Source organism: Balaenoptera physalus (assembly GCF_965194825.1).
Source record: "Balaenoptera physalus genome assembly, chromosome: 19".
Taxonomy (NCBI): domain Eukaryota; kingdom Metazoa; phylum Chordata; class Mammalia; order Artiodactyla; family Balaenopteridae; genus Balaenoptera; species Balaenoptera physalus.
In genome coordinates, this window is record NC_138900.1 from 19,313,961 (window position 1) to 19,333,020 (window position 19,060).

The 19,060-nt window shown below is 40.4% G+C and overlaps 1 protein-coding gene and 1 long non-coding RNA gene across 15 annotated transcripts in view; one reads left to right on the forward strand and one right to left on the reverse strand.

The window, feature by feature from the left end:
* ZNF507 (zinc finger protein 507) overlaps nucleotides 1-15,403 on the reverse strand; it is a 47,330-nt gene extending 31,927 nt beyond the window's left edge. For 6 of the 9 annotated variants that reach the window (XM_082438527.1, XM_082438528.1, XM_082438531.1 and 3 more), the window contains exons 1-4: nucleotides 15,227-15,403; nucleotides 5,927-8,061; nucleotides 4,363-4,480; nucleotides 617-731 (exon numbers count right to left, since the gene is read on the reverse strand). In XM_082438527.1, the coding sequence (XP_082294653.1) occupies nucleotides 617-731; nucleotides 4,363-4,480; nucleotides 5,927-8,061; nucleotides 15,227-15,362 (2,504 nt within the window). In that variant the 5' untranslated portion in view covers nucleotides 15,363-15,403. Of the gene's footprint in view, nucleotides 1-616; nucleotides 732-4,362; nucleotides 4,481-5,926; nucleotides 8,062-13,673; nucleotides 13,772-15,226 lie in introns of all 9 variants that reach the window. The other 3 variants (XM_082438533.1, XM_082438529.1, XM_082438526.1) reach the window with 3 other exon arrangements.
* Nucleotides 15,404-15,453: 50 nt separating this feature from the next.
* LOC309649056 overlaps nucleotides 15,454-19,060 on the forward strand; it is a 92,396-nt gene continuing 88,789 nt past the window's right edge. For 2 of the 6 annotated variants that reach the window (XR_014256935.1, XR_014256936.1), the window contains exon 1: nucleotides 15,455-15,619. This is a non-coding gene — a long non-coding RNA (uncharacterized lncRNA). Of the gene's footprint in view, nucleotides 15,620-19,060 lie in introns of all 6 variants that reach the window. The other 4 variants (XR_014256934.1, XR_014256937.1, XR_014256938.1 and 1 more) reach the window with 4 other exon arrangements.

Sequence of the window (19,060 nt, forward strand, 5' to 3'; positions counted from 1 at the left end):
GCAAAAATATCTGCATCTTTACTATACTTAATCAACAAGCAGTTTATTCTCAAGGGGCAATGTTTATTTAAGAAGTAATTATTTCTATTTATCAGCCTATCTTGATCAACTGAGAATGCCTATATTTTCTGAATACATATTAGAATTGGCTTTTGTAAAAAATCAAGTAACAAAATTAAATTAAATGACCTTACTCTACACATGATAGATTTATTTTCAAAAACAGAATCTTTCATAGGGAATTTTACTGTTTTTAAGTTTTAAGAATCTTTTGCTGGAATATTGAGTACTTAACTGCCAAATTATTGAAATGTACTCTAAGCACTGAAAATTACTATGGTAGTTTATACCCACATGAAACTGATGGATATAGACATCTTCTTATATTGCAACTAGACAAAATCTAGTCAAAAATAAGCCTATCATCCTAAGACTCAAGCTTAAAATTCACATTCTTTAACAAAGTAAGCAATACTCATGAAACCAGGAAGTGAAAGTTTCTTCGTGCTTAACCTATGTTTAAACAACTGCTATGAATTTTTAATTACTTCTACTTTTTTCTTTACTATAGAGTATTGTAACACAAGTATTAAAACTCTAGGATCATCACACTTACCTATAAGGCTTATCAGAGTTATGGATTCGTCTGTGGTTTCTGACACCAACGTACGTTGTACTTGTATAATCACATACATCACATCTATACTGTTTCTGGACCGAAGACTTATTCCCTGGACAAAGTATTTCACAGTTTTAGTGACGTGCTTTGATTAGATTAAAATGACAGCATTTACATTCCATTGTAAACGAGTATTTATACCACACAGTACTAACATTTCAATGAAGGCTTTCTCACTGTTTAATAAAGTTAACAAGTTTGAATGTAGCTTTACAGGTTCTCCTACATCTGCACTATCAGTGGATATAAAGTGAATATCATCTGATCTGTAAACATAGATACATTGGGTTAGCTTCTACATAACCTTGTACAAAATTCTAAAATATAATGAACCTGATGTCAGCTGCCCTGCTGATTGTGTAGCAGGTGAATTAACCAGAGATACACTGTTAATTTGAAAGGTGTTAGTCTAATCAATATTGGATACATTGTCTTAAGGAAACACTGATTTGCCAACAAGCTGTAATTTAATACTATAATACAACATTATAAAGTATGGTGACAAAGCATATCTAACAAACTCAATATAAAAAGTCCAAAGCTTTTTCACTCTGTAGGTTTCCTTTGTTTATAACTGTCAGCTATAAAAGCAACAACCGAAGGGAAAGCAATGGCAAAGTATCAAGTGCTATATAATGTAGTATAATTATACCTAGTAAACTGACAGGTTACAAGGACTAACATGAATATGCAGCTCTCCGAAATCCAGGAAACATGGATCCATGGGAACAGGCCTTGTCACTAAACTCACTCTGCAACAACAGGGCTGGGGAATTCAAGTCAGGGTAAGCTTGAGGCAATACAAGCAGAATGAGTTGATCACAGGAAACTGTTCCTGAAGATATTCAGTGATTTATTTACGCTTCTGTCCGCACAAAGTCCACAGCCTATTCATAGCCTGACTGCTTTATATTCAGAAACAAAGCAAGCATAGAAGCTGAAGAACAAGGCACGACAGGAAGAAAGCTTAGGTAGAACACTAGCACACACTGCATAAAAGTAAAATTGGTGATACAAAAGAAAACCCACATGGAAATTTTAACAAAACAAAGAAAATCCTTAGGTTAAATTTAAGCTTTCTAAAATTGAAAATTTCTTTTGCTAATAACTACTTTTGCCAGGCAGAACAAAATGTCCTGATTTCCCAGTATAAATCTGTAACATTAATACACACACTAATCATAATTATAATCTAAGTATCGCTCTTAATTGGTAGGTTAAAAACTTGGACTTGATTATAAGTGGCACTGCTCCAGATACAGTTAAAAAAAAAAAAAACTCTGAAAAAATGAAGTGTGAAATATTGGATAATGGTTTTGTGCGAGGAATATTACAGATCAATGACAACTAATAAAAATGACAGATGGAAAAACTTAATATAGCACAGAATGAGAGCCTGTGCTACTTCAAGCAACTGTTTCCAATGGAAAGAATATTGGATTTAAATTTCAAAAACTTGGGCTTAGTCTCTGCTCTGCCACTTAGTATCAATGTGATCATGGGCAAATTATTTCACCTCTTGAGGACTCAGTTTATTCATCTACAAAATGGAAATACTGGAACCTCCCAGCATGGTTTGGTAAGCCCAGGAGCATGCTGTACTCCTCCTGCACTGCAGTCTGTACGTTACCTGCATGTCTGTGTCAAGTCCGACCCATCACTAGCTGGAGACTCCCTGAGGGTAGGGATCTGCCTGTTTTGCTTACACAGAATCCCCAGGGCTTGGCAAATTATAGATTTACAATAAAGAACAATTTAATTAAATTTCATGAAGAAGCATCATATGAAAGTGCTTTGCCCAGAGCTCTCAGAGCACCTGTGGTGTTTGCTGACATACCTGTCAGTACAGTTTTGTGTTCCTCATTGGGCTGGGTACCTCGAAGGCAGTGACACGCCCACTGCACTCCAAGCACCTAGCACAGTATCCAGCTCAAGACGGGCACTCCATGCCTTCTGGGAGAACAAATGTCTGAGGTACCATTACATTGGATCTCTGAGTCAAAAACGTGCCACAAGTTATCTGTGCTATTGTGATGGACGCAGAATGGGAGCCACAGAAGCATGCATCTCCCCTCTTGTTTAATTAGTTTATTAAAGGGTTAAAAAATTTTGATGAACATGAATTATTTTTATCTTCTTTGTGAGCTAAAAACTTGTTCTTCGGCCTGAAAACAAGATTTTGAAAGATCTAATACCAAATCAATAAAGTATCAGTATAGATGTAAGTACACAGGAGGTTATCAGCCGTCTGAGTTGTTACACTACCACGATAGCGAACAGCAAATAGAGCCAAGTGGGGGTGTGAGGGTGGGGAGGAGAGGCATGGCAAGCAATTTAAAATCCATACGTGTAGCCCTAAGAAACAGAGCATGAGCCACAAAGAAAGGAGGCTGCAAAATGGAATGTGGTGGATAGACGCTAATGCCATGAAGCTCAAATTGGTTATTTTAATTTTGAGCTGACATTTCAATCTTTTTAATTCAAATTGTGCGTTTTAATTTGTTAACCCATTTGGCCAGTTTTAAATTATTGTTTTTAGAGATGGTGCTAGAAAAGACATATTCTACCGCTGGTAGTAACCACAGGTGGTGCCACTGAGTGAGTAGTACTTACTTTATTCCTTCATTAGAGATTTATGGCCCAAAGATATCAAATGTTTTAATGTCTCCTTTAAAGGGGATATGGAAACATAATGAATTAAAATAAAAGGAGGCATTTAGGGCTATTTTGTAAAAAGGAAACAAAACAGTTTTAGCTCAGCCATCTATGGCAGGAACAGATGCTATGTCATAAACTCCTTTTGCTTTGGATAGTTTTACAGGGATGACATCTGTTTGACAAGGGAATTTTGGTGCTACAGTGGTATCAAAATCAGTTCTTTCAGAAACATTCTAGAATCAGTTTTGCTTTCTGGGGTATAATCTAATGAAACATTATGGTAAAACATTTTACTCTGCAGTTGTTCCTAACTTTAATTCTTAGGAAATCTAAAAAGGAAAGTCACCCCAGTATGTTTTACTTCCCATAAACACTATGTACTACACTTGAGACATTTAAAGTATATCAGTTTAAGTGAGCTGATGCAAGGAAGCACAGCTTATTACACTTTAATTCTCCGGATGTGGCATCCGCCTTTTCATGAAACTCTAATTAAATCTTTTGATTCTAATATTCCTATTAGCAGAAACTCGGCCGACTGGTACCTAACCAGTACATAAAAACAGCCTGTGTTGTGTTTTTAAATAATGCAGATGAAATCTGGCAGTTACACTTGGATAAGAATAAGATCACAGCAGGAAGCCTCAGTTAAAGATTGAGGTGGGGGTCTACCATCTGCAAAAGCTACGTTCTCAGTGGGTCAACTGGTACTGAGAGAGGAAAGGAGGCTTTCTTTCTGTGCTGCAGCCTCCCTGGCTTGCTGGCATGTCATCTCAGGGTTTCTGCTGTACTTTGGCTCTTATAGGACAGCACACATTGCAGAGTATATCTACCTATACAGTTGAGGCTGAGTACTTACTAATATAGTACTTCATTTAGTACTCAGAGATAAGATTCACTCACACAGTTTAAAAATAGAGGCGAATAGATGGAGCTTTAGTCCTGAAAATAACCCACATGACAACGAAGGGCATTTTTTACTTCATATGCTAGTCAATATCATCTATACAAAAAAATGCAGATACCTTCCTGAACACATTTTCCATCAGTTTTATCACTGGAAATTCTTGACTCATTAGAAGTTGCTATTGACAAGGTATCTGGAAGACTGTGTTGCTCTCTCTCATGGTTCCTCAGTTGACTCTAAAAAATTGAGAGAAATTAATATGTAATTTTCAATAAACATACTTATACAGTTACTAGGAGGCTGTAGAAGGAGTTAACTGCTTTCGTGGCCTAGTACCTAGAACACACTACTACCAATATTTAAAAATCAAACGTGTTAAAAGATTACTTGAAACATTTGACAGCTTATGGAAAGAAATACACTAGGGAAAACACAATCTTATCAAAAAGGCAGTTCCTCCTTTCACATTCTCTGAAAGGAAGCCACCACTGTCCGAGGGAGTGCTCATGCATGGCATGTGTGTGCTTCCTGAGACACTGGCGAGCCCAGAGGGAAGGGCAGAGCGTTCAGGGATAACTCAGCACTTGCACAAAAATAAATCCAATCAGTTAACTTCTGCACTTCAGCTGATTTCTGCCTTTAAATATCCACTAAATTTGTAAAAGAGACTTAGTTGGAACTGAGACTCCAAGGACATCTTCCTCCTTACGCCCACACCCATGAATCAAGAGTGCAGCAGCAAAAGAAGCTCCTGGAACTTGCCTTTGCAGCCCATTTGGATGGCTACTTGTCCAGTGGCCAGAGGCCATTTCAGAATTTCATGAGAGCAATCCAAGAGGCAGTGAATCTCAGACTCAAAGGCTTTTTAATTCCTGCTTACCTGTTTACTACCAGCTGGACCCCAATTCTGGCTAATCTGAGAAAAAAGTCGACATCCCAGTTAGCCCTTTACAATACACTTCCCCCCCACCCCACCAGTCAACTGGCATATTGAAGAAAAGTTCTAAACCAATGATTCAATGAACACAAGTTGCCTTTACAAAAACAGTATTTTCATACTGGTTGTTGGTTTTAGGTAGCACTTAAAATGAAAATCACGGTCAAAGTAATCCTTGAAAGTACTGTAAACTTCCCATAAAATATAACATACATGGCTCTATTTCCACTGCACTGTCTTTCATTAAGTCCCATAGTCCATTTTTGCTTGTGCAAGGATATAAATCACTGTTGGTTGGCTGTGTAGCAGCTGAAGTGAAAGACTTGCATTTTGGGGCCACGTAAGATGAAAAAAAGGTATTTTTTTGCATCGATGACATAGGGTTAAATTTGTGTAAGTCAAATGTGTGTACAATGTCCCTCCACTGTACATCCCCTTGTAATTCCCTTGCACTTTAAAATCAACACACTTTAAAAAAAGATATACACATGGAAACACTAAACCAATAAACACAGGGCCTGTTAAGGAGGTGGCAGGCAGGGGGAAAAAGTCCTACACCAGACGACCCAGACTTCAGTCCCAACTTTAATACTAATTAGTTGGGATCCCATGGGCAGATTACCAAACTTTTCTGGGGCTCAGTTTCCTTACCTATAAAATGAGGTGGGTGGACTGTATCTACAAAGCTCCCTCCATGCTCTAAAATTCTAAGGTTCTCCGAATGATTTCATGAACCAATGCTTACCTTATAATGGAAGGATTCTTCACACTGCTTGCACTGGTATATTCTTGTTTTACAGTGGTTGATCATGTGGCTCTCCAGGTCTTTGCTGTTGTCAGCTATGTGCTCACAGATAGGACACTGATAGGGCTGTCTCTGTCGATGGACTCGCAAGTGCTGCTTGATGTAGCCCTTGTTTCCGCTGGTGTAGTGACACAGGCGGCAGCGGTAGGGCCGGTCAGCGTTTGGGATGTACTCCACGACGTTGCTTCCTGACAAACTTGTATCACTGTTGGGTTGGCACTGGGCATTATCCTGCAACTCTTTCAAAATGTCATCATCGGAAGCGTTTTGGTCTGTCCTTTCCCTTAATTTTTCAATCACGGTGAGTAAGGACATGCTGATGCCTGTCTTAACTTGCCCGTCTGACAATTCCTGCCTACCCTCTGGGAGTGCTACTAAGGTAGAGTTGCTTTGGTTGAAACTAGTCAATCCCTCTGAAGAGTTTTTAAGTGGTGACATCATTTTAGAATATGCTGCCAACGTACCATCTACTTGCCTTTGTCCAGTGTCTGGATCTAAAAGCTTTATATTCCCGTAGTGCCCAAGGTTGGCTCGTGTTAGCTCTGCAGCTCTTATAGGCATGGTGACCAGGGCTTCTGCAGCTAATGAGTGTAGTCTGAGAGACTCAGAATTTGTCCTTCTTCGGCCTGGTGGGGCATTCTCATCAGTAGCCAGTCCTTTATTTATTAACTCGCTGTCTTTCTTCTCTGTATTGCTCCAGCCTATGATCAGCCCCCCAATATCGACAGTACATTTATCAGCATGATAGACTTCATCTCTTCCTTCACATCCAATCTTGGCTTCTGTCTGGTTCAGGTTTTTCCCCTCTTCAATTTCAGCATTCATGAGGAAATGTTTCTGCGAAAGAGTCTCTTCAGCACTTGGCAGACGCTCCACTATCACATTAACATGACCTTTTTTATTTGGGCTACTGCTAATGATTTTCTGTGCTGATGAAAGTAGGCTATCAGCAACCACGTTCTCCTCTGCATCCGAAATCACCTCCAGCATTTCTTCCTCATTAGGGTCGAGGGTAACTGACTGACTTAGATGAACGCCCCCTTCCACACTCTGTTCTAAAGGAGACGAAGATGATAATGGTTCTGAGCTGCAAATCTGCACTTGTACTGATGGCCCGTTATGGATACTCAGTTCATTGTCTCCAATTGCAATGACTACTGCGTGGACCCCACCAGGTGCAGCGGCCACTGAAGAATCCAGCAAGCCTAGGGGTTCATTTTCATTTTCAAAGATTGGATAGGAGCAATCAACCTCCCCAGCATGTTTCCAAGCATGTGTTTTCAACATTCTCTGCTGGCCACAAGTGTAACTACAAAACAAGCATCGATACATGCCATACTGTTCGTAGGCATACCACTTCCTCCTACCCATTTCTGCCACAGACGCCGTTTGGATGGTATGAGTCTGTGGGCTGTCCACACTTACTGGGATGTCAGGAATGGTTTCATTATTTCTTCCTGAGGTTCCCTGACACAAAGAGTTGGTGGGGCTTACGCATTGTTGGGCTTTGGATTGAGTGTGACTGTTGGCATCGTTTTCGTGGTCATTTACCACATGAGCTTCAAGTTCCTCTTGGCTTTTAGATGTAATATGGCACTCTGCACACATTAATATCACTTCATTCTGCTGACCGTGTTGCTTGATATGATCTTTTAACACAGAAAAAGATGATGACAGAAACTTACAAAGGCTACACTGGTAAGACATAGCCTTCCCATCGTTCTGGGCAAGAGAGTCAGGGGTAAAATGTATTTGTGACATCTCAGCCCTTCTATTATCAGCAGCAGGTGACTGGGTTACTTTAGCTGGAATCTCACACGATTCTTGACTTTCAAGAGAGTGTGTTGCAGCACTTGAACGTGACCGTTTTTTGCCAATTAAAAGACATTTTTGTGACTTTTCATGTTCCACTATCTTGCTTAACTTCTGAATAACATGGATTAATGGATCTGTTTTAGTTTTTCTTTTTTCATCAATTTCCAGTGATGAGCTGATGACAGTTTTGGCAGTCAACATAGCTTCCTGTTTCCCGATATCTGGCACCAACATGGCGACACTGCTGCTTTCTTCCATATCTAAAAAGGAGAATATATGACAGAAAGAATCACCAGGTTACAGGATCATTACAGGCATATAATTCAGGAAATCTAAACTACTCTTAGATTTAAGCTAATCTAAGTATTTTCTAACCTGGGAGTTCCATATCAATATACCTGGCTATCCTCAACAGAGACTTAAATTGCTTAGAATTTTTCTTTGGAATGCTGTCCCCTATCAAGACTGATGATTGAGATGTTTCCACCCTTCATTTCTTTCTTTGGAAATGACTTTAACAATCTACATCTCCTTTTTTCTTCACTTTCTTTCCCCTAGACATCTAGCTGGACCTAATCAGTACTCCTTCTCTTTTGCACAATGCCAGAAAAAAAAAAAAGACTGCTATTCCATTATCAAAGGAATACAGCCATTCCCAGGGCATGTGGAACCACCTCAAGTTATTATGAAATACTATTCTGTAAAGTCAACACATGATTGATACAATTCTTGGGAGACAACTTCTTACGCCAAATATAATTGTGGTTTTATTACTAAAAGCATGTTTTTGTTTTTGTTTTTATTTTTTCTCCCTAGATCTTTGGAATTGTGAAAATATGGGCATGTAACTTATTGTAAAGGGCACAGAGTATTTTGAGAAGTATCATGCAAATGAAACTAAATAAAAGCAATGATCCAGTTCCTTCTTTTACTTCCTTTGATTTATTTTCCTGAAGATAAACCACAAACTATGCTGTGGTTTTTTCTAGAGGTCATATTAGCGGTCAACTATTACTCATACACACATACATTTTTTTTTTCTGAAAGGGAAAGGGGCATCGGAGAAGGAAAAAATTGATATTCTAGTCGTGTTTTAGGTCTAAAAAAAGCACAGAGGCCTTAAAAAAGTCATTTCCTACAGGTTATCTGTAGGTTCTAGTAATGTGTTATGGCCGAGGAAGTCATTAACATAAAATGCTTATCTTTCAGCCTAAATCTTGAATACTCTATTTCCTGGCAGTACTTTCATTTCAAACATTTCCTTTGGCTTAAAGTGAGATTAATTTGTTGACTTGGATCACATTTTTAAGTTTAGGCTTTTTTCCAGCAACAAGTTTTGTTTTTCCACATTTTAGGTGCATTCTGGAATCTTACTCACAACATTCAATAAATGCCAGCAAAATTTCTAGTGGCACTAGCTATAGACCAAAGATCATACTATTCTTAAACCTCAGTCACAGGCTCTGAATTCTTTTCAGGAGGTGAATCATGGCTCCTCTTCCCTCGAATGGCTGAATCAACATATAGGGGCCCTTTAGCCACTGCCAAGATCATACCTAAACTCCCACAAGACCTCACCAGTGCTCTGACCAGCTGCAGGCCCAGTTCTCCCACATCAACTGACAGCAGTTATGGCTTTTCCTCTCATTTTCTGCTCTTCGTGGCACACTAACTTTCTATACCCAGATCCATGTCATGCAAAAAGGTAAACATTTTACTCTCAGCTTCTTCAGTACTACTTCTTCCCTCTGTCCTGATACTCTGCTCTGTGCGATCAGCTTTTTTCTCTTCCACTTCTAGCTGCACTCCCAGCAGGGAATGCATTCCACAGCCATTACAACAATGACAGCTATGCCAGCTCCCCAAGGCCAGTGGCCCTTTAGCCACTGTCTCCCCTAAACAACCTGAGGGCATTACCTCTCAAAAGACTAGCTCCTTTACATCTTTCTCAAGTAGGAAGAACAGAAATGTTTTTAAATCTCTACACTCAACCTTAAGTCACTAAAGAAGGGACCGGTGGGGGAAACAATTTGTTTCTTTAGAAAAACCCTTTGTGACTTCATAAGTCACCTTACTGCCCGAGAATTCCACATTTTTAGGCCAAGGGAAGCTTTGGCTCTTCATGTGATTACTGATTTCCCTCTAGGGTCATTCACTTAAGGCTTTATTTCTTTCAATTCAATTGTTAAATGCAAATGTCTTAAATAATAGCTAATAGGAATCCCTGAACATTTAATTTCTTACATAAGATTTGGTGCACTACTATAGATGGAAGGTCTCCTTCCCGTGAAATGTGACATCCACGTAGGTTGACTGATAATCTGGAGGTGAACCAGTGAATATTTGCTCAACAGACTTTGCACACCCACAGGGCTACAAAGATGACTCATTATCCTTCTTCTATTTAATGACATAATAGGAGGGAGACAGAGCAGTGCAAACTTGCTCCCTGTGGATATTTCAGTGTGTACCTTAAAAAGAAAGCAAAATGAAGAAGAGGAGGAGTTCATCTTATCTCAAGAAAAAGACTAATACAGAAGAATCTGACAAAACATTCAGATTTTAAAGCTGTGTCTGCTCAAGCATTAAGAGCTAATGGAAATTTGCAGCAGATGCTCCAATTTTCCCTGAACATTTATGTAAGTATCTCATTTTAGAGGCTGCATACATTTGGGGATAAGTACAGAAATGGCACCTATAAAACAGATATGACAACATAAAATACATCAAGAAACACCTGAAAAACCATTTGGGGTCCACATGGCAAAGTCGATGCACAAGTCTCATTAAAACAAAAGGCTTTGTTAAAAAAGGTTAGATAAACAGCTCATAATAAAGTATACACAGAGAGGAAGTTAAGTTGAATATTGGCCAACTCAAAATTTTCACCAAAATTTCACTTAGGCCACCAATGTGCGTGTGCGTGTGTGTTGAATACATATGGGATTACATGTTGTGAAGTAAAATTTGAATAATAAAAGAGATAAAAATAAGGAGTACAGATTCAATCCTAGTGGCTCAAGATTGCCGACAACCTGGATTATGATAATCCGCATACTATCCATGACCTCCAAGAAGAGATCAAGCTGAATGAAACCTAAAAAAAAAAAAAAAAAATACCAACGGGGAGTGGGGGCGAGTGAAGAGGTTGAGGAAATAAAGTAAGAACGGCAAATTTTCTAGCTGGAATCATGAGTATCTAGGAGTTCATTATGTTATTCTTTCTACTTGTGTAAATGTTTAAAATTTTTAAAAATAAAAAGTTAAAGGACTTCCCTGGTGGCACAGTGGTTAAGAATCTGCCTGCTAATGCAGGGGACACGGGTTCGATCCCTGGTCCGGGAAGATCCCACATGCCGCGGAGCAACTAAGCCCGTGCACCACAGCTACTGAGCCTGTGAGCCACAACTGCTGAGTCTGCGTGCCACAACTACTGAAGCCTGCGTGTCTAGAGCCCGTGCTCCGCAACAAGAGAAGCCACCGCAATGAGAAGTCTGTGCACCACAATGAAGAGTAGCCCCCACTCGCCGCAACTAGAGAATGCCCCCGTGCATCAACGAAGAACCAACGCAGCCAAAAATAAACAAACAAATAAATAAATTTATTAAAAAAAAACAACATTATGTACAAGACACCAAGCCAAGTACCAAGAAGAATGGAGAAAATTTTAAATTTATAGTACTCACAGAGTTTAAAACTGAGTTAAGTGGATAAGACTAACATATTTAGAAGTTAAAAAGAATTAACAGCTTTAAAATAACCCAGCAGTACACAAGATGAAATAGTCAGAAGGCAACACCCAATGACCAAATCCTAACAGAGACTGAAGAGCTCATTTTGGTCTAGGAAGGGAAGCAAAGGCTTCTTGAAGAGGTAAGATGCACACTGTATTCCAAAAGAAGAGCATGCTGGATGTTACCCATTTGCCCCTCTGGGCTGTCTCCTCTTTTCCACTCTATTCTCTATCCCAGGAGGGATTACATCATTAGGCTCCCATGCCCTCTGGTTGAGTTATGCCAATGGGGAGCCATGACAGGAGATCAGAAGAAGGCAGCAAAGGGAGATCAAGACATTCATTTCCCTGGTTCCCTCCCTCTAGGTCACCTTGAAGTGGCTGTGTTCCTCAACAAAAGGCCATTCTCTCCAGGCAGGCTATTCTACAGGACTCTCCCTTCTCCTGATGCTGCGAGCTCCGGATGACAGAATTATTCCTGTGGTTTACCTATACAAATCCTACAACTTTATAAGTATCTTTGTAAATACATCCTCCCTGAATTATCCTAATTTGAGTGTGCCATTTTGCTCTCTTGGAAATTTGTTGACAAGAAAGCAGCCATAACATTAGATTTTCAGAAGCGAGAATAAGCATGCTATCTAGGGATTACTGAAAAGATCAATATGGCTGAACAATAAGGTTTACTAGGATGAGGAAAGACTATAGACATCAACAAAACACGGGTTTTCTCATTTGGAATCTTTAGACATAACATTCGACCAAATATATCAAATTGTTATAAATAAATACATAAATAAATAAATAAATAAATAAAAGTTGTATCGCAAGCCAGAAAAGTTCTACAGCCTTCTCCACTGAGTCTCAAGTCTTCCCTAAACAACAGAATCCCATAGGCAAAAGCTAATAATTAATGTCTTTCCCAAAAATAAAGCCAAATTATTTCAGTTGTCTTCATTTCCTTACAATTTGCTATTTGGTTTATTTGTACATCTAATTAGTTCCTTTCAGTATGGCCGTATGGTTATCATACGTAAAATCAAGTTGAACAATTCATGGGGGCTTGGGTGGAGCTAGAGAAAGGCTGTAATTTTCTGTGAACGTACAAAGACAGTTCAGTTTGTTATATAAAGAATCTTTTCTTTCAGACTAAGAATTTGTTCTTTCCAATTAGAAAAAAATTGTGTTATAGAAGTAATAGCCAATTCCTCGTTCTTCTACATTATCGTAATTGTAAAATATAAAATATCCATTTTGCTCCAGCCAAAAGAAGGCAGGAGACATAGCTCATGGGTCCCTCTCCTAGAGGAACTTCAGCTGTGTGACCTTAGGCAAGTCACTGTTTCTGAGCGTTTTACATTCTGCAGATGTAAAACAAGAGTTGTGCTGGATGAACTTTCATGTTCCTGTCCTATAAACTGTCTATAAAAAGTTACCTTGAAACTGCTTACACATTATTTATAGATTTACCTTACTAACATCAGCTATAATTTACTTGAATTAAAATCTCCTTAGCTTAATTATTAATTGCCCACAAAGAAAAAACCAAGTGTAAATATCAAAGTATATGAATTTCATAGTATAAAATTTCTTAGCTGGCATCGAGCCTGAGAGAATATTTGAATTTGGCAGCTGCAATTAAGACATAAGGTCTAACTAATGTTAACCAATATTCAGATTTAACATTTACTGAGCACCTATAATGTGCCAAGCAATGTGCGGGAGACTACCAAAATAAGTAAGAGGGAACCCTTGCCCTTGAGGTGCTCACAGACCAGAGAGTAGTGCCAGTGTAGATTCTGTGTATTACTCATGAAATTCCTGGTAATACTGGCCTCTTTATTTTCAGATAAGGAATCTGAGGTTCACAGATGCAAAGTAATAGCTAGTTTAAGAATTGGAATCCAGGCCTATCTGATTCTAAATCCATCCTTTCTCAATACACCAATTTTCCTCTTAATTCTCAGTGTGAACAAAAAAATGTATTAAGTATAAATACTGAAAAGAGCAACAGCCCCTTACAGCTAGGCAGTATCAAACATGTTATGTTTGAGCTTCATTAAGTCTTTGGGACAGGCTAGGTGGGTGTTACACAATTCTACAAATAAGGAAACACTCAGTGCAGTTTAAGTGACTTACCCAAGGTTACATGGCTGTTAAGTGGCAGAGCCTGTCTGTGTCTTTCAAATCAATTCCTGAAATTAATACAGTCCCCTGGATCGATCTTCAAAATCCAGCTGTGGCCAAGAATGAAAGTACATAGTATCAAACATTTCTCTTTCTTGGTGAAACAAAGTAATGATTTTTTTTTTTCTGGCAGTGAAAAATTGCCCAATATTGCATGTCAAAAAGAAATTCAGAGGAATGTTCACGCAACCCACTACGTGACGCAAATTTACATAATTTACCTAACAAGCAGATTCCAGGATTTTGCACCAGTTAGAAAAAATAGCTCTGGAAACTTCTCCAATAATTGTGTATTTTATGTTTTAGCTCAGAATTTATCTAATTAACTCAAAATACTATTGGTTTTACTGATAACACTTTCTAATAAATAAGAAACTATAAATTGTATATTGCCATTTTAATCTTAACCAAAACTACAATCTAAAGGGTGACTGCAAACTTCCAGCAGTTCTACAACTGAACGGCATCATGAAAGATAAAACGCAGGGAACTGACCTATATGTCTTCTAAGGCACTTTCCTGCGCTGGTCCTACATTTCTTTGCTACTGTTTCTTATACTACCTAGAATGAATCTAAAAGATCAAAGAATGGTATCCATTTCACCTAGAATGCAACTTTATCGATTATGGTTAAGTAAACAGTTTACTGCCAGGGCAGAAAGCACGTATTTGGCTTTCCCCTGAAATTAATTTTAAACGAGTTAGTGAAGTAAAGAAATGAAGAGCCAGGCTTTCTCTTTTAATCAGTAATGCAACCCATACATTGAATCAGAGCAGAGTACTGAAGAAAGTACAAACTCAAAGAACAAATTCAATTACTGATAAATCCAGTAATTGCCGGAGAGGAGAGATGCAGACTGACAGCAAATTACAGCCCACTGCAGTACTAAAAAGATCGCCTACGGGCTGGGATGGTGGCCTCTGCCTAATTAATCATCCAGGCCTTCCACACGCAAACCATTCACTACGGATGCCCCCAGGTCTTACACGGTGGGAGCTTTTCCCAATGATCTCAGCGATCTCTGGGGAGACCACTTCATGGAGGAGGCTCGAAATAGGTGCAGAACACCAGAACGGCGTCTATGTACTAGCTTTTCCTCCACCAAGCAGTGGCTTGGGAGATGCGGGTTGAGAAAAGAAATCAACAGACGTGGTGAGGACACCGTTGTTCGCTCCATCCCGACAGGCCTAAGGGGTTTCACACGTGCAAAGGGGAGGGAAGCGACACCCGGCGGGCCTGCCTGCGGGCCGGGCTGGTGAGAGTACGCGGGCAGCGGCAGGTTCCCCCCCACCCCCAGGTGCAGGGCAAGCCCGGGGTCTCCACAGGCCTTGCTGTGGGCGGCACAGAGGACTGAAAAGGGACACGGAACTTGGGGCATGTGGCCAGCATCGGGCGGGTGTCTGCCGGCTGAGGAAGCCGGCGCCGGTAGAGGCCTGAGGGGAGGACGCACATGGCCGGCGGCGGCGCTAACAGCGGGCGGAGGGGCGGCCCCGGGGCGCGGTACCTGCGGTCGGGCGGCGGCTGCTGCTTCCGCGAGCCTCCTTTGGCCGGCCAGGAGCCCGGCCGTGCCCTCGCCCTCGTCCTCGCCCACCTCTCTCCCTGCTCTTTTCCCTCTTTTCCCCCGCTTTTCCCCTCCTCATCCAGAGCTCCAAAATGGCGGCGCTGGGGACGGATCACGTGAGCCGCGGGCAGGTCAGGTGACCCGAGTGGCGGGCGGAGGGGGCGGGGCGATGCTCAGGCCCCGCCCATAGGCATCCCGGGGCGCCGGGCTGGGCGGGCGCGAAGAGGATACCCTGCCCGCTCACTGCAATGCCCGGCTCCTGGGTGGGGTTAAGGCGCGGGTTGTCGGGCTCCCACGGCCCAAGCGTGGCCTTCTCAGTGGTCGTTGGGTCTAGAAGTCAGTGAGTGCTCACTTTGGAGTCTCCCCACGTCGCCCAAACCTGCTGTGGGCTAGGTTTCCTTTCCCTCACTGGCTCTAAGCAGTGGGCGTGGACATTCTTTACAGCCCTATGCTTCTGAATTTGTTACAGCTTTTGGTTGGGCTATACTTTTTTGTGGTATTCTTGGCTAAAATGTAGAGGTGCTACCTAGGTTCATGGCTGGACTTCAAGTGTGCCTGGTGAGGGGCAGAGCTGGCCCTGGGAAATCTATTTGCTGGAGAGATTGAGGATTTTGAGGGAAAGAACTCATCCTGAGAGTTGTAGGACCAGACTTGGTAGCTTGCTTCACCTGGTAGCACAACCTCAGTCCTCTGAGGGCACCATGGTGTTGGTCATTTGGATCTGTTTTATGACATACATGCCAGCTTTATAAGCAGTCCTGTTTCCATCCCCCTGCTGACAGAGTAAAATGCAATGTTAGTTAAGCGTTCCACCCAGCTTCAGGAATGCTGGACAGGTTTGGTGTATTGGGAACTACACAGCAGGGTGCTTGGATCCAGACTGAGCAGGTGGGCTGTGAACAGTAGGAAGGAAGTAAAACTGAAGATTCCAGTCATAGTAATGAACTTGTTCATTGAGATACGGGCATACCTGGGAGAGATTGTGGATTTGGTTCTCTGACCACTGCCATAAAGCGAGTCACATGAATTTGACCTCAATTGGTTGCCCAGTGCATATAAAAGTTTTGTTTACACCCTACTGTAATGTCTTAAGTGTGTAATAGCATTATGTCTAAAAAACAGCATACATGCCTTAATTAAAAAATACTTCATTGCTAAAACATGCTAACCATCATCTGAGCCTTCACATTCATAATCTTTTTGCAATAATAACATCAAAGGTCACTATAACAAACATAATAATAATGAAAAGGTTTGAAGTATTTTGAGAACTACCAAAATGGGATGCAGAGACATGAAATGAGCAAATGCTATTGAAAAAAATGGCACTGATAGACTGGCTTGATGCAGGGTTGTCACAAACCTTCAATCTGCAAAAAATGCAATATCTGCAAAGCTCATTAAAAAGAAAAAATGAAGCACAATAAAATGAGTTATGCCTGTATCTCTTGGGGACTTCCAGATGTACTTAGAGACCTTTGCAGCAGGCTGGACTCTCAATTATCAAGTGGGAGAAAGATCCAACAAAACCTTGTCATTGTTCAGAGAGGTCAGTAATTCCTGAGATACAGTAAATATCTCAGGATACAAATTCACCTGAATTTGGGGGGTTGGGAAACCAGCAAATTTAGAATTCTGCTATTCCACAGAATTCTTTGCCAATTGGACCAAATAGCTAAGAAGAAGGAAAAATAAAGGGTTGAGTAATTTTTTTCAATAAAAGAGACTGAGCAGGAGACTAGCATGGAAGGGTGGAAGGAAAAAAATTTGAGGAAAACCAGAAATACATAAAAGGAAGAATGTGAGAACAAACAATGTGCAAATTTCTTTTTTCTTCTTGAGCTACTGACACAAACAATCCTTGTTTATAACTATCTGAAGAGAGGCTTTTCTTTAGTACTGTCTTAACTGTAATGTCCATGAATATGAAAGTTGACAGAACAGGAATCAGAGAATTATTTTACCAGAGCAGAGTGCAAAAACAAAGTGGAGAAACTATAATCTAGGGAAAATAAGGGAATTCTAAAACAAGTGAGAGGTTAAGTATATCTCTGTCTGAACTTCCTGTGGTTGTCTTTTCTAATATTCACCAGCTATTTTGCAATGTACCTCTTCCAGCACAAGGTTAGACAAAACTTCTTGGCCCTCTTCCTGGCTCAGAGGTGTGGCCTCTGACTGGTGTTGGCTAATGAATTGTGTGCAGAAGTGAGGGCTGCCGCTTCCTTCCTGGAACGTTTAGTTGCCAGGGCAGTTCCCTCCAGAGTGCCCTTTCCCTGCTGGCTTGATGACCAGCAATGTTTGAAATGGTGGCCACCCTGTCAGCCCACATTTTAGAGTGGAGGTGATGAGCTGAGCCCCTAGCTGACCCACAATGAATATATAGAATGGAGAAGTCACTGAGGTTTTGGAGCTGTTTGTTACCACACCACGACATAACCACTGCTGACTGACACTCCTCTTCCCTACACTGAAGTAACTGGAAGAGACAGAATCAATAAGAAGAAACCATTACAGGCAGATAGGAATGTTAATAAAAGAATTAGGACCTTCATTCCTGAAGACAGAGAAGGTATAAGACACAGAATCCAATAGAAAAACCTAGGCAACTTCAAAAAGCCAGTGGAGCAAAACTTCAGTATTTCTCTTTCCTACACAGAAGCTCTCCAGAAAATTACGGTAAACGTTTTTAGGTCAGGGGAATACAAAGACATTCAGGTATAGTTCCACTGAACTTGTGGACATCTCACCGAATCTCTTTTAAGCACCTTCCACTTGCCACGGAATGTCATTTGTCATGATTTAATTAACCAATCATATTAAGATTTAGTGTTACAGATAGGAAACTTGCTTACTCAGTTATCTAGTACCTACTCAGTGGAATCGGATTTTCTCTCCAGATGAGAGATGACCCAGATAACTGAATCCTTATCTCCACACATCTCATTATTCTACTTTGGGATCACTAATTAGCTGACGAGCTTAAAGGTTTCACTTCTACAAGTGTCACAGATCTGTATCTTCTAAAGTGACCAGGTTGCCTGATAATACATGGTGTGTGCTTGACAGCTTAAACCAGAGCACTGTTTAAATTTGGGGAACATTCAGTACAGTGCAGTGAATAAGTTGCCAAGGCAATGAATGGTTATAAACTGAATGAGACATTAACCAGTTGAAACTTGTGGAGAAGACCAGCTTGTTCCCGGACATGATACTCATGAAGGACACCTCGTCTTTGGCATAATAGGATTAGGTTAGATTTCTTTTGAAGGGATTAATCATGGACGTTTTTGGCACAGCACAGAGAATTGGAGGAGACATGTTAGCCTGCATTTCTTTTAGTTGTAATTTTTATCGTGACCTTTAAGAAATATTCTTTGGCTATACTGCCTCAAAAAAAGAAAGATTAATACACCCACAGACATAGAAAACAAACTTATAGTTCCCAAAGAAGAAGGTGGGGGGGGGGAGGGATAAATCAGGAGGACGGGATTAACATATACTCACTACAATATATAAAGTAGATAACCATCAAGGACCTACTGTATAGCACAGCAAACTATACTCAATATTTTGTAATAACTTACAAGGGAAAAGGGAAAAGAATATATGTATGTATATATGTATAACTGAATCACTGTGCTGTACACCTGAGACTAACATGACGTAGTAAATCAACTATACTTCAATTAAAAAAAAACACACACACACACACAAAAGGAAAGATTGTGGAAGGGTCAGAGAAGGCAGGGGACTAAAAGGGGAAAAGAAAGGGATGTG